General features: G+C 38.2%; 1 protein-coding gene across 29 annotated transcripts in view; it reads left to right on the top strand.

Annotated features, from left to right (window-relative positions):
* The window catches only part of Ubap2l (ubiquitin associated protein 2 like), a 56,868-nt gene that overhangs the window by 21,923 nt on the left and 20,173 nt on the right, over positions 1–14,772 (top strand). For all 29 annotated transcript variants that reach the window (XM_048455800.2, XM_048455837.2, XM_085678197.1 and 26 more), the window contains 6 exons: positions 1,413–1,465; positions 3,252–3,337; positions 5,859–6,030; positions 11,493–11,691; positions 13,509–13,786; positions 13,953–14,125. In XM_048455800.2, the coding sequence (XP_048311757.1) occupies positions 1,413–1,465; positions 3,252–3,337; positions 5,859–6,030; positions 11,493–11,691; positions 13,509–13,786; positions 13,953–14,125 (961 nt within the window). The remainder of the gene's footprint in view (positions 1–1,412; positions 1,466–3,251; positions 3,338–5,858; positions 6,031–11,492; positions 11,692–13,508; positions 13,787–13,952; positions 14,126–14,772) is intronic.

Consider the following 14,772-nt stretch of genomic DNA (forward strand, 5'->3'; position numbering starts at 1 on the left):
AATTATTTCTTATTTTTAGCTTGAAATTTTTATTTTATTGAGACAGGGTCTTACTGTGATGCTTGGGCTGGCCTGGAATTTGCTATGTAGAATAGACTGCCCTAGAACTTAAAAAGATTCTCAACCTCCTGAGTTGTGATATTAAAGGAATTAGCCATCATGTCCAGCAATTGCTTGTTAGTTCTTGTAGAAACTTTCTTTAGATAGGCTTCAAGACTCACTCTATATATTTTGAGTTCTAGAGTTTAAAAATAAAAAAGAGTAAGTTCTAGTTTCTGGTACAGATAAATTCTTACATTAGTCTTTTGGTAGAAGGGAAGAATCCTATTTTTCAAAAATGTCTTATTTTTTTCTGAGATTATATGTGAGACAAAAATTGTGAGGATAAGGAGTGTTAAAGAATGTATAAAGCTCTTGCTTTTCAAACATGAAAACTGGCGTTTGGATCCCCAGCACCCACTTAAAAATCAGGCAGATGTAGAGGCCTGCATATAACCCAGGACTTGGGAGGAGGAGGTGGGATCCCCAGTGCAAACTTTAAGCTGGACTACCCAACAAGCTCAGCTTCTGGTTGAACCAGAAACCCTGCCTTAGTAAAACAAAGTAATAGGGGAAGATACCTGAAATCAGCTTCTAGCTTTCACATTCATCTGAACACGTACAAGCACAAACGTGTCTACACATGTGAACATAGACACAATGCGCACACACACACACACACACACACACACACACACACACACAACAAAACAAAACAAAGGTGCCAGGTAAAGTATATGGAAGAGGGTTGATTGTACATAGAAATTTTCTGTGCAAACTTTCAGCTTAAAAGAAGAGGAAAATGTACAATGACATTGGCAGGACTCTTTCACTACACATATGTCAACCTTTTATAGTTCTCTACCATTGGTGTCATTTCTCTTCAGATTACTTTGGTTTTTGTTATTTGTTTGTTTTATACAAAATAAATAGATGGATGTAGCTTGCATGTTCTTGTTTGGATTAGTTGCAACCATCTCATTAAATGACCGCTAAGACAAAGCTGAGGTCCTTAAAGATACTGCATGGCATGCTGAATCTTGTGGGATGGAGGTAGGAAAGGGTCTTAGATGTGTGTATGTATGTATGTATGTGTACTTACAGTTTGTTCTTTTATCTGCCTCTTCCACTCCTCTTGCAGCTCTGTAACCCAACTGAAAGTGGCTATGAAATAATCATTATAATCTTATTAAAGCCCTTTTTACTTTGGTGTTTCTATGTAGTCTTTCCCTACCTCTGAAGTCAACAAATTCTTTCTGATTACTAAATTCTAATCATACTATTGCTTGTCAAAATGTTAATGTAGTAGTGTTGTCTGAACATGTTTTATAATGTCACTTAAATTTATTTTGCTTTTTAAAAAAAATTCCTAGGTGCATGGAGAACTGCAACAGAAGAGTGGGGAACTGAAGACTGGAATGAAGATGTAGGTATTCCTGGTCTGTTCTATCCCTAAGTCATGTTTAGGGATAGAAAATGGATATGTTTCTACTTTGTAAAATGCACTTCTAAGATTCTGACCTAAAACTTTTACATCCAAAATAGTGTTCTGAGCCAGAACATTTCACATATGTAATATGAAGGAGACTGGGCATGGACAGGACTCTGGAACCACACTATGGAAAGGGCAAGTTCAGGTGTGTAAGTCCAATACCTGATTCTCAGATTGACCCAGGAAGATAGAGTGGTTGGGTAGGGTACCAACAATGGAATTAGGACTGGGAACAAGCTAAGTGGTAGAATGCTTGACTAGTATGTGTGAAATCTTGCATTCAAATCCCATCACTGCAAAAAAAATGTTTTTAGTTAGGCAGATAGTAGGTAGTACATTGAGTAACAGCTGCTGATGGCATACAACCTACTTGAAATTGTATTATTTGTTATTAAGTCTTATAAATGAATTGGCAGCAAATACAGAGAAATTTTTGATATCTAAGCCTCAAGCATACTGCAGTTGAAATGACTATTCAGTTAACTATCTGCTAGCTTGACTCAACTTGGAAAACTCGCAGATGATTGGTTTGTAAAAAATTTTCATTAGTATTACCTAAGTAAGTGAATTTTATGTTTTCTTGTCACAGTCAAACTTTTACTTGGAAATTGTTTTCAGTGATTATGGATAAACTTATTTCAATATTTTAAATCTGCATCCCTTTATATTGATAGGTAAGGTAGCTTTGTCAGATTATTTTGATTGTCAGTCTTAGGTTCCTAAAAATTCCAGTGTTAACAGCATCAAAGGTTAATGATTTTTTTTTGTTTTTATTTTTGTTTTTTTCGAGTCAAGGTCTCTGTGTAGCCATGACTGGCCTTGAACTCAGAGACTGAGATCCACCTACTTCTGCCTCCCAAGTGCTTGGATTAAAGGCATGTGCCACCACTGCCTGGATGGATGGATATCTATATCTATCTATTTATATATATACACACACATATATACATATATACATACATATATATGTCTGTAATATATGTGTATGTGTATATGTATTTTTTTCTTAAGGCAGACCTTCACTGTAGACCAGGCTCTCCCAGAACTTTCTAGCTGTGCTGATCTGCCCTGTGAATATGAACAAGTTCTACTTTCTAAATAGTGGGTTTTCTGTTTATTAGAGAAGAGATTTAAAATCAGGAATCCAAATAAACAAACCTAAGACAACTCTTAGGAGGAAGAGTCATCCCCTGTAATTGATTACCTAATTATAGTCCTCAGAAGTCTAATATAGTCAATGCAAAAGTTGAATATAGTTAAAATTCCTGAAAAGATATTTCTTGACCAACACTTGGACCTGAACTCTTAACAGCCAGCAATTAATCTTATTTCTTTCTTCGTCTTGGTCATGCTTTTCCTTTCAATGAGAGAGAGAAAATGGTGGAAGATAAATGTCCTTTGGGTAGAGGTAGGAATTGGGATTTGTAATGAAAAAAATAAAAAGAAATTTTCTTAATATATTTGACTAGCACAGAGATCCTTCCTGTGAGTTAAGTATGTATATGATGTGACTATGTCTTAATCGCATTTCTTTATTCTGTTCTTTGCTTGGATAAAACTGTCAAGCAGACTTGATATTAATCCATTCAGAATTTCTTAGGGTAGATAGTCTTCTCATACAGTTTTTCCCTTTTTCTTGGTGTTGAATTTACATTACCTGCGGCAAATTTCTGCCTTTAACCTTTCTGACACCAGAAGTAACCGATTACTCTCTTTCCAGCTTTCTGAAACCAAGATCTTTACTGCCTCTAATGTGTCTTCAGTACCTCTGCCTGCGGAGAATGTGACAATCACTGCTGGTCAGAGGCAAGTGTGTAGTAAAATTGAGTACCTTTTTAAAACACATGGGTTTCTTTTGTTGGATTTAAGAATTTTTAGTGTACTAAATAGAAGTTCATATGCTGTAGTACCATACTTGGTTCATCCCTAAAATAGTTAATTTTATCTTTACATGTGTATGCCACATATGTGAGTGTTTATGGAGGCCAGAAGTGGGTACCAGAACTCCCTTATACTTGGAGATATAAGTGGTTTTGGACTGTAAGATACGGGTGCAGTGAACTGAACTTGAGTCGTAAAAAAGCATTAACTGCTTTTACTTAACCTCTGAGCCATCTTTATAGCCTCCAACCTAAAATAGTTCTTCAGTTACATAGATCAGTCAGTTTTATAACCAGCTTTGAATATGTAATTTGTTTTGAAGTAAACCAGGGAAAGAAGAGTTAAGGAATTTCTTTAATGTAATTTTGAATTTTGCAGCAGTATTTAGTAGCTTACAATAATTCTCTTTATCTTCTCAGGTCATTAAGAACAGTTCAAGCTCTGTATTTGTGGGGTCTTCATCCATGTAGTCAACTAACCATAGTTTCAAAATACTGAGATGGCTGGGCAGGGTGGTGCACGCCTTTAATCCAACCCTTGGGAAGTAGAGGCAGGTGGATCTCTGAGTTTGAGAGCAGACTGGTCTACAGAGTGAGTTCCAGGACAGCCAGGGCTACACAGAAAGAAAAAGAGAAATGAAAAAGAACCATATCTGCATTGAACATATGCACACTTTTTTAGACATAAGTAATCTAAAGATGACTCAGATTGTTAGCCTTGTGGTGGTACTTGTCTTTAATTCCAGTGCTTGGGAGGCAGAGGCAGGCAGAGTTCTGAGTTAGAGGCCAGCCTGGTCCACAGAGCTGTTCTAGGGCAGCTAGGACTTCACAGAGAAACCCTGTCTCCAAAACAGCAACGATAAACAGAAAAGTTTAAAAGGACTGGAGAGAGAGATGGCTCATTGGTTAAAAGCTCTTGGGGGCTTGTTCACAATCATATGTACTCCAATCACCTGTACTCCAGTTCCAGGGTCTCTGAAGTGCTCTTCTGGCTTCTGTGGACACTGGGTATGCATATTGTGCACAAACATAGAGAAGTATAAGAGGAATAGAATGTTGGGAATGTCATCAAAAGAAATAATACTGTATTTTTTTTTCTGTAACCAAATGCATGTTGTTATTCCTAACAATTGTGCAAGTCTATGATACTTGTTCAGTGTTCAGGAGTTTTAGTTCAGGAGAGTTGATATAGACCAAAAAGCTGAGGTCTCTTCCCTTTAAGACTGACCTACCTTTGAGCCTCAGTAGTCTACTTGCCAGTTCCAAACTCAGAGGTTCCCATGGTCTTCCTCAGGTTTGATAATTCACTGTCACGACTCAACTCAGTAAAATGTTTTACTTATTCACTATTTTATTACAATCTCAGAAATAGCCAAATGGAGAAATACTATACAGGGCAGTGAAAGAGAGAATGAATGTGTATGCATGTTTGTGTGTGTGTGTGTGTCTCTAGTGGTACAAACAAGCATCTCTTCAGACTTCTAGAAACTCTCTAAATCTAGTTTTGAGTTTTTAATAGATGTTTAACTAATTTAAGTAGAATTTGCTATACTGTTGACCATTGGTATTTTAATTAATAGCTGATTCTCTTCTCTAGGACATGGATAGAACTTGGATAAGCTGAGTATTCTGTCTTTCAATTTTAGTTTTCTAGTGGTCATACTTATCCTTACATTATTCTGGGTCACTATTTTAGCATATACTCAGGTGTTATTGAGTGTTATCACTCGGATGATAGTGTCTTCAGGTTTTTTTCTTTTAATTTTTGTTTATTTGTTCGGGTATTTTTTGTTTGTTTGTTTTTTGAGATAGGGTTTCTCTGTGTAGCTTTGGAGCCTGTCCTAGAACTAGCTCTTGTAGACCAGGCTGGCCTCAAAAATGACAGCAATCTGCCTGCCTCTGCCTCCCGAGTACTAGGAGGCAAATGCAGGTGTATCTCTTGAGTTTGAGGCCAACCAGTGCTACATCTCCACATTTTTCATCTCAAAAAAATAAAGAAAAATAAAAAAGAAAGAAAGAAAGAAAAAACAGAACAACAACAAAAACACAGCTGGATATATATCTTGCCCCATGCTTATAATCTCAACACTTGGGATACGGAGGCAAGAGAGTTGTAAATATGAGGCAAGCATTGACTATATAGTGAGACCCTTTTTCAAAAGAAAAAAAGAAAAACCAAATTCTGAAGATTGCTATTTCATTTAATTAATGCTATCAGTAAATTGAATATTTAATTATTGTTATTGGAAGCACCAGTAGGATTTCCCTGAATGCTGTAGTGGCTCTTATACCTCAGTTATTTTGGTTAACATAACATATTAAAACTTTTGAGACTCTAGCATCAGAAAATATCCTGCATGTTGATCTAAACATGATTCAAGTTAGGTGCAGGAAATGTCAGAATGTTCAGTCATTATTCATAAAGATACCTTTCTTTCCCAAACTAGAATTGACCTTGCTGTTCTGTTGGGGAAGACACCGTCTTCAATGGAGAATGATTCCTCTAATCTGGATCCATCTCAGGCTCCTTCCTTGGCCCAGCCTCTGGTGTTCAGTAATTCGAAGCAGAATGCCATATCACAGCCTGCTTCAGGAAATACATTTTCTCATCATAGTATGGTAAGTAGGAAATAAACCATCACAGTAACCTCATAAAACACACACGGTCAAGTACTTATTTTATAGTCTCACTGTATAGGCTGAGGAGAGGTCTGTCTGCCTCCGGGATTACAAATTTGAGCACTATGCACAGCTGCTTGCCTTATTTTCAATCCTTAGGTCGTATAGTAAGTACTTCATTCCCTAAAATGGGAATAAACATTCCAATATTCCAAGCAAAGTTTCTGGGTTTGTTTGGATTTTTGAAGCAGTCTTTCTTAGTAGGCAGGCTGCCTGTGTACTCAGCAGAACTCAGTCATGCTTCCAGATTATGGTGATCCTCCTCTCTACTGGGTGCTGGGACTACAGGTATATCATGATGCCATGAAAAAAGGTGTTTTATATACAGAAAGGGACCGATAAAAATATAAATAAGCTAGGCAGTGGTGGTCACATCTTTATTCCCAGCACTTTGGAGGCATGGCAGGTGGATAACCGTGAGTTCAAGCCCAGCCTGGTCTACAAAGTGAGTTTCAGGACACCCAGGGCTACACAGAGAAACCATTTCTCGAGAATCCCCCCCTCACAAAATAAAAGTAGAACAATAACAGAAAAAAATACATTGGTCCTTTTAAAGTAAATTTCCTTATGAGTTAAGTAGACAGAAGAATAGAAAAGTAACTTAACCTATTCTTTTTCTACAGAAGGGTTCGTGCTAAGGAACTTGATTATTGTACTACTCAAAATCACCCTGCTTAGGAGACTTGGTTCCTCTGATTTTTCAGGTTTAAGGACAATTTACTTTCAGTTGAAAACTTACGAACTGGGCTGGAGAGATGGCTCAGGGGTTAAGAGCATTGCCTGCTCTTCCGAAGGTCCTGAGTTCAATTCCCAGCAACCACATGGTGGCTCACAACCATCTGTAATGAGGTCTGGTGCCCTCTTCTGGCCTTCGGGCACACGCAGAATATTGTATACATAATAAATAAATAAATATTAAAAAAAAAAAAAAAAAGAAAACTTACGAACTTAGAATAAATTTTGATTTTTGGTGTGATCTATCTGGGTGCATAACATTTTCAAAAGTAGCCAAGGTTTATAGCAGGATAAAGCCTCTTTGTCACCCTTAAAAACAACTTCATGGATAGAGATGATGTTGGCTAGTAGCTCTAGGCGAACATGGCTGAATTGTTTTATAGATTGAGATCTATTTATTGAATATTTATAGTGCTGAACCTTTACACCTCCTGTCACTCCCTCAACAGAAAGTGGTGTTAAACCTGTCAACAAGTTTGTTCTTTTTGCAGTCCTCACTAAATAGATGAAATTGTAGCAGTTTCCTATTTCTAGAAAATTGCCTCATATCTTTTCTTACATTATACATTTGTAGACCAATTGTAGACCAAAAAACCTAAGGTCTTTCCAGATCTGCCTGTTAGTATATGTATAGTCTCCACTTGGCCTTTAAATGGAAATGAGAGTGTTTGCTTGTCCTATCTTGTTAGACCTTAGGAAAATGAGTAAGGTAATAGATACCAGTAGCTAGCTGTTCATTGTTCTTTGAGACAGCTTCTCTTAATGTAGCTCTTACTGACCTAAAACTTAACTGCATATCCCACGTGACTTCAAACCTGAAACAGTTGATTAGAGGCATGTGCACCATGCCCACCCTAATTTATTTTCTTTCATTGCTGTTTTTGAACTTTTGCTTATTTACTGTGGCATGGTCTTTAATGTTTCAGGCTGGCCTCAGACATTGTATATAATATAATAATATTATTATTATAGTTGTATAATGGAGGATGATCTCTTACCTCTGCTTCCTGGGGAATGGGATTACAGACCATTACAGCCAACACAGCCTGTTTTATATACTGCTGATGGTAATACACAGTTCTTGTGTGTGCTTGACAAGCATTCTAACAACTGAGCTAGCCTCCTTATTTTTCATTGAGAATACATGTGAAAGGATCAATTTTCCTTAAAATTTAATAAATCTTAGCTGGGCAGTGGTGGCATACACCTTTAGTCCCAGCATTCAGGAGGCAGAGGCAGGTGATTCTCTGAGGCCAGCCTGCTCTACAGAGTAAGTTCCAGGACAGCCAAGGATACACAGAGAGACCCTGTCTTAAACAAACAAGCAAAAAACCCACAACAATTAATAGATTTGTATCATAGACTTTTGTTTATTTTATTTGCTGTGTTTACTGATATCAAAAGGAAGTGTTAGGTTATGGGAACTGGGGTTTTTGTTTTCTTAAAGTAAGGTCTACATATACACATACTTTCTTTTTTTATTCATTTTTCTTGGACAGTCTTACCTTTTTACCATATATGTGTGTGTGCGCATGTATGTATATATATGCATGCACACACACACACAGTCTGGTCCTGAACCTAATTTTAAAATTTCTTCTGCTTCTGCTACGAGAGTGCTGTAGTTACAGATGTGAGACATGCCTGGCATTCTTCTGTGTTTTTGATACTGTCTATTTGAAGAATATTTCTGGAGAGTTGAAGTGATGGTTTAGTAGGCAGGAGTGCTTGTTACTCTTCCACAGGAACCAGAGTTCAGTTCCTGGCACTGTCAACTTCCTGTAAGTTCATCTCCAAGGGTTCAGTTGTTCTTTCTTAGGTTCTGTGGACTCCCACACCGAAGGTTTTCACTTAGACATACAAATGTGTATAGCTAAAAATAAAAATAATTATTTTTCAGAAGAGTTTGATAATAATTAGTTGTGTGAAGCCATCTCTTTTCCATAGTTTCTTACTTTCAAATAGATGTTTGAGGGGTTTTCTACATTTTTTTCTTTTAAACTGTGCTTATCTGTTTGTGAGTTTGCATCTGCACGTATACCATTATATCTGTTCAAGCACATGTGGAAGTAAAAGGACAACTTGTGGCATCCATGAGAGTCGTGGGAGTCAAACTCAAGTCATCAGTAAACACTTTACCAGGGGAGCCATCTCAACAGCCCAACTTCTGAGATTTTTGTTTGCAGTTTTGATATAGTGGGAAACATTTTTTCTTGTGTTAGTCATACATTTTTGCTTTCACAGAATACCTGACTGAATCAACTTAATGGAGGTTAATTTTATTTTGGCTTGTCATCTCAGAGGGTTCTATCTGTGGTGATTGGTTGGCTTTGCTGTGGGGATTGGAGAGAACTGGTAGGAATAAATTGTGTGGGATCTGTAGAGCTGGCTCAACTGTTAAGAGCACTGGCTTGGCTTTTCTTCCAGAGGACCCGGTTCAATTCCCAGCACTTATATGACTGCTCACAAATGTCTCTAACTCCATTTCTCAGAGATCTGACACCCTCACATAGACTTATATGTGGGCAAGACATTAATATACCTGGAATAAAGTAAAAGAAGAGAAACCAGGAAGCACTATATCATGCATTCATTATACACACCCAAAACAGGCCAAGATGTGTGAACTTGGTGATCTTCTAGTGTAAGATTTGGGATGACCCCTCCTTTGTCTTAGCTAGTTAATAATATTCAAACAAGGTTCCAGTTGGTTAGTTTTGATTGTTGTTTAATGAACATTGATTTTATTTTTAAATGTTACTAGAGTATAACAACTTACATTGTAGACTTTATGACATTTACGTACATATAATTAGTTATAATTAGTTTTGGTTATATTTGTTCCCTTCCTTTCTCTTGACCCCCTCTTATTCACCCTCTTCCATTTTTTATTTGAGCTCTCTATGTAGTTCTGACTATATTGGAACTCCCTATGTAGACTTGACTGTCCTCAAACTTACTGAGATTCTCTTACTTATGATCCCTGCCTTCTGCTGAGATTAAAGGTGTGCCCGCCATGCCCAGTTTTTTGTTTTTTGTTTTTTTTTTTGTTCTGTTTTGTTTTTTGAGACTGCATCATTTTATTCAGTCCTGGCTGTGTTGGTTCTTACTGTGTAAACCATGCTGGTTCTTGATGCGTGCTCTGAGTGCGCAGATGGAAGATGTGCACCTCCCCACCCTCACCCCCTTGTCTGTTCTTTTTCCTTTTTTAAGTAGTCCCTCTTCTTTCATGTTTTTTTTACCATCCCCCATTGCAGGTTACTTCTCTGACTAAAACTGATAGCATACATCCAGTTCTTTATTTTGTCTATTTGTTTTTTTTGAGACAAGGTTTCTCAGTGTAGCTTTGGAACCTGTCCTGGAATTGACTCTGTAGACCAGGCTGTCCACCAACTCATCTCCCAAGTGCTGGTATTAAAGGCATGCATGCACCACCACCACCATCTACCTGTACAGTTCTTTAGAAAAAAATTTGATAGGCACATTATATCCATTTTGCATAACAATTGTTCCCTCCTTGTGCCTTTAATTTCCCTGGCCACTAGCTTTTGACCAGATTTATAGTTACCTTTCTTCTTTTTTGAATCAAGGTCTCACAGTCCAAGGTAGCCTGAACTGACCTTGGACGGGTTTTTTTTTTTTTTTCCTTTTTTTATGTTTGTTTTGTTTTTAAGACAGGGTCTCATTGTAAAGACCTGGATGGCAAGATCCTCTTGCCTCTGCTTCCCACGTGCTGGGATTAAAGGCAGTATATGTCATCGTGCCTGAGGACCTTGAACTACTGATCTTCGGCTTCTTAGCTTGCAAGTATTAGTATTCCAAGCATGTGCTTGGTTTATGCAGTCCATTTCCAGGGCTTTGTGCACTTACACCTGAGGCATATACTTAGGTCACCTTCATGTTAATATAATACTCAAGTATTGGTTGATTTGAAAATGTGAAAGTTTGGCGTATTCTCCACTTAATCCAGGTTTATCCCTACTGATAGTATGGTGATAATAGGTTTTAATGGCTCTCATTCATTTTGTCTCTCTATGTATCTCACACTGGCTAAAGCTCATTATCCTCTTACCTCCCAAGTGCTTAAATTTCTTTTTTTTTTTTATTTTTTCAGATGGGGTATTGCCATGTATTGTGTTCCTTCTGCCTCAGGTTTTTTTTTTTTTTTTTTTTTTGAGTAATTTCTGACATATACCACCATGCTTGTTCTTAGATTTATTTTGTAACTGATATATGAACTACATTTTTTAAGTGCTTACTGTGTACCGTGTATGCTATATTTAATACAAATGTTCCAGCTTCCTGCAACTTTATGATGTGTATTACTTTTATTCCTATTTTAGTTTATGAGTAATTTTCCCAAAAAGACAAATTCAGAATTTGAATATAGGTGTTGTGACTCTAGAATGTGTGCTCATAATAATATAATAATGCACTATACTTGGTCTGGTAGCTCTTAATTTTATTTTATTTTATTTATTTATTTATTTATTTATTTTGGCAGTGTCATACTGTCTTGTACAGGACTGATCTTAAACTCTTCTTTATTAGTTGGGACTATAGGTATTTGCCATCCTCCTTTGCTTGGTAGCATCCTTTATTTAAACTATGGGCTTTAGGTCTGTCGTTGTGTAAGGTAAACTCCTAATCTCTTTGTTGATATGCAGGTGAGCATGTTGGGGAAAGGATTTGGTGATGTTGGGGAAGCTAAAGGTGGCAGTACAACAGGCTCCCAGTTCTTGGAGCAATTCAAAACTGCACAAGCCCTGGCTCAGCTGGCAGCTCAACATTCTCAATCTGGAAGCACCACCACCTCCTCTTGGGATATGGGCTCAACAACACAATCGCCATCACTGGTGCAATATGGTAAGATGATGAGTGACAAATCTTTTACACATAAATTTGTTGTCTAGAACATAGCAGGGGGCTGTTTAATACATTCTGGAAAATTATGTGGTAATAAAATTTAAGGCTATATATCATTTAGTTTACTTCTAGTTCTGTGTTTCTTTATTGACCTCTAATTTTGAGAGAATTCTCTTTAGATTTTGTGTTTGTGTGATGGCTCTGGCTGGTCTAGAATTTCCTGCATAGACCAGGGTGGCTTCCAATTCACAGAGATCTTTCTCTTTCTGCCTTCTGACTGCTGGGATTAAAGGCTGACTGCACCAGATCCTCTTATCTTGTTCAGGTGGTCTCTTAAGGAACTTGAATCTTGTTTCAGCTGAAAAGCCAGCAAACCCTAAAGATGCTTTTGTATCTGCTTCCCCAGCACTGGGATCATAGGCGTATGACACTGTGCCCATCCTGTTTACATGACTACTAGGAGTTGAATTCAGATCCATATGCTTGCACAGTACTTTACTGACTGAGACTGCTTACCCAGCCCTAAATTCTTCTTAGATTTATCTTCAGTTTTGAAAGTAATATTTCTTTTGGTCTCATGGCTTTGATTGTCTTAAAATTTTATACTTTAAACTTGGATGATTTGTAGATGTGTGGCTCTACACACGTCTAATTAAACAGACAGAACAATGGTATTGTTTTTTGTTATGTTTGGTTTTCTGTGTGTTTTTCAAGACAGGGTTTCTCTGTGTAGCCCTGGGTGTCTTGCGACTTGATCTGTAGACCAGACTGACCTCAAACTCAGAGCTCTGACTCACGAGTGCTGAGAGTAAAGGCATGTGCCCCCACCGCCTGGCTATTGATTTTATTGGACGTACTTACTTCATTACTGAAATTACTCAGTGATTATCACCTGTAGAAGTAAAATGAGATTCTGTCCTAAAAGTTCCTGATTATATGCAATTTGGGTGGGTTAGTGGGTGGATGGACAGATTTGGGGTGTGTATGTGTCACGGTACATGTCTTAGTTTGCTTCTGTTGGTGTGATAAAGACGTGACCAAAAGTAAATTTTGGAAGAGTTTACTTGGCTTAAATGTCCTGATCATGGGCTATTACTGAGGAAGCCAATGCAGTAACTCGAAAGTTGGAACTAAAACAGGCCTTCTAGGAACACTGCTTACTGACTTGCTCCTCATAGCTTCTTTAGCCTGCTTTCTTACACTACCCTCTCACGTCAGTCATTAATTAAGAAAATGTGGACCAGGTGTGATGCATGCCTTTAATCTCAGACACAGAGGTATATGGATCTGTTTATGTTCAAGGCTGGGACAGCATGGTCTACACTAGTTTTAGGACAGTTAGTGCTACAAAGAGACCCAGTCTCAAAAGAAGAAAGAAGAGAAAGAGAGCACGAGAAAATGCAGTGGCTGGAGAGGTGGCTCAGTAACTAAGAACAGTGACTGTTTTTCAGATGACCTAAATTCAGTTCTAGCACACACAAAGTGGCTCACAACAATAGGTAATTGCAGCCCCAGGGTCTCAGAGGAAACCATAGACATGTGCAGACAAGATATCTATATGCATACAATAAGTAAATCCCTTTTTTTTTTGTTTTTTGTTTTTAAAGAAAATGTTCTACAGACTTGCCAATAGTCAGTCTGATGGAGATATTTTCTCAACTGAGGTTCTTCCCACATAACTCTAGCTTTGTCAAGTGGCTGGAATCTTTTTGTACTGAGCCATTTTGCTAGCTGGAGTCTTGAGACCTGAAGGTCTTTTTCCTAGTACTAGTATGGAACAATATCTCTGACCTCTTATGTTGTATTTCTTCTTGCAGATTTGAAGAGCGCAAGTGATTCAACAGTGCACAGCCCTTTTTCAAAACGCCAGGCATTCACCCCATCTTCAACCATGATGGAGGTGTTCCTTCAGGAGAAGCCACCTGCAGTGGCTACCTCAACAGCTGCACCTCCCCCTCCCTCTTCTCCTCTGCCAAGCAAATCCACCTCGGCTCCACAGATGTCTCCGGGGTCTTCAGACAACCAATCCTCCAGCCCTCAGCCGGCTCAACAGAAACTGAAACAACAAAAGAAGAAAACCTCCTTGACATCTAAGGTACTTAAGCTTTTCAGAGATTGTTTTAAGGCAGGGAAGTTAGGGGATTTAGGAAATGTATTCTAAAGGTGTGTTTGGGAATTTAAAATTGAAAGAAATAATTTTTATTCTACAAAAGGATTGTATTAAACAATTACATCACCTCCCCACCCCCGTTTCTTTGTAGATTCCTGCTCTGGCTGTGGAGATGCCTGGCTCAGCAGATATCTCAGGGCTAAATCTGCAGTTTGGGGCATTGCAGTTTGGGTCAGAGCCTGTCCTTTCTGATTATGAGTCCACCCCCACCACGAGCGCCTCTTCAAGCCAGGCTCCCAGTAGCCTGTATACCAGCACGGCCAGGTAGAGGAATCATCACCCAGAAGACCTCTTTTGGTAGCTTAGTTTTGTGCTTATTTCTTCATCTGGAGAGGCCATATCTCTTTGACTGGATAAAAGTAGTCAATCATATCATTTTGTTGTGCGCTTTTAAAGAAATACATTCTTACTATAAGATTATCTATGACCTCAAACATCTAGCTAAATGCTATTTAGGTACTTCTTGAATGTTCAAGCTCAAGTTTTTTCATGTGTGCATGTGCACTCATGTGCATGTGTTCTCTCTCTCTCTCTCACTAACTTACTCTTACATCCTACCTGGAGGCTAGGGGTCCACATCAGGTGTCTTTCAATCACTCACCACTTTATTTTCTGAATCAGAGCCCACTAGCCCAATTGGCTGGTCAGTAAAGTCCAGGAAATTTCATGTCTCCAATTATTCTGGGTACTAAGAATATATGCTGTCTTCTTCCCAGCTTTTATGTGGGTGCTCAGTATTAGATCAGGCCTTCACTGTTACATGGCTAATGCTGTACTAACTGAGCCATCTCCCTAGATCCTCAATCTTCGTTGGTTTTGAATGATAGGCTAGGGCACCTCTAACAGTACTTTGGCATATGCCACACTGAAAAGTACTATGGGGCTTTGCCTGCGAAAAGAAAAATAATGAA

This window comes from Myodes glareolus, chromosome 17 (assembly GCF_982192425.1).
Source record: "Myodes glareolus chromosome 17, mMyoGla1.1, whole genome shotgun sequence".
NCBI classification, from domain to species: Eukaryota; Metazoa; Chordata; class Mammalia; order Rodentia; family Cricetidae; genus Myodes; species Myodes glareolus.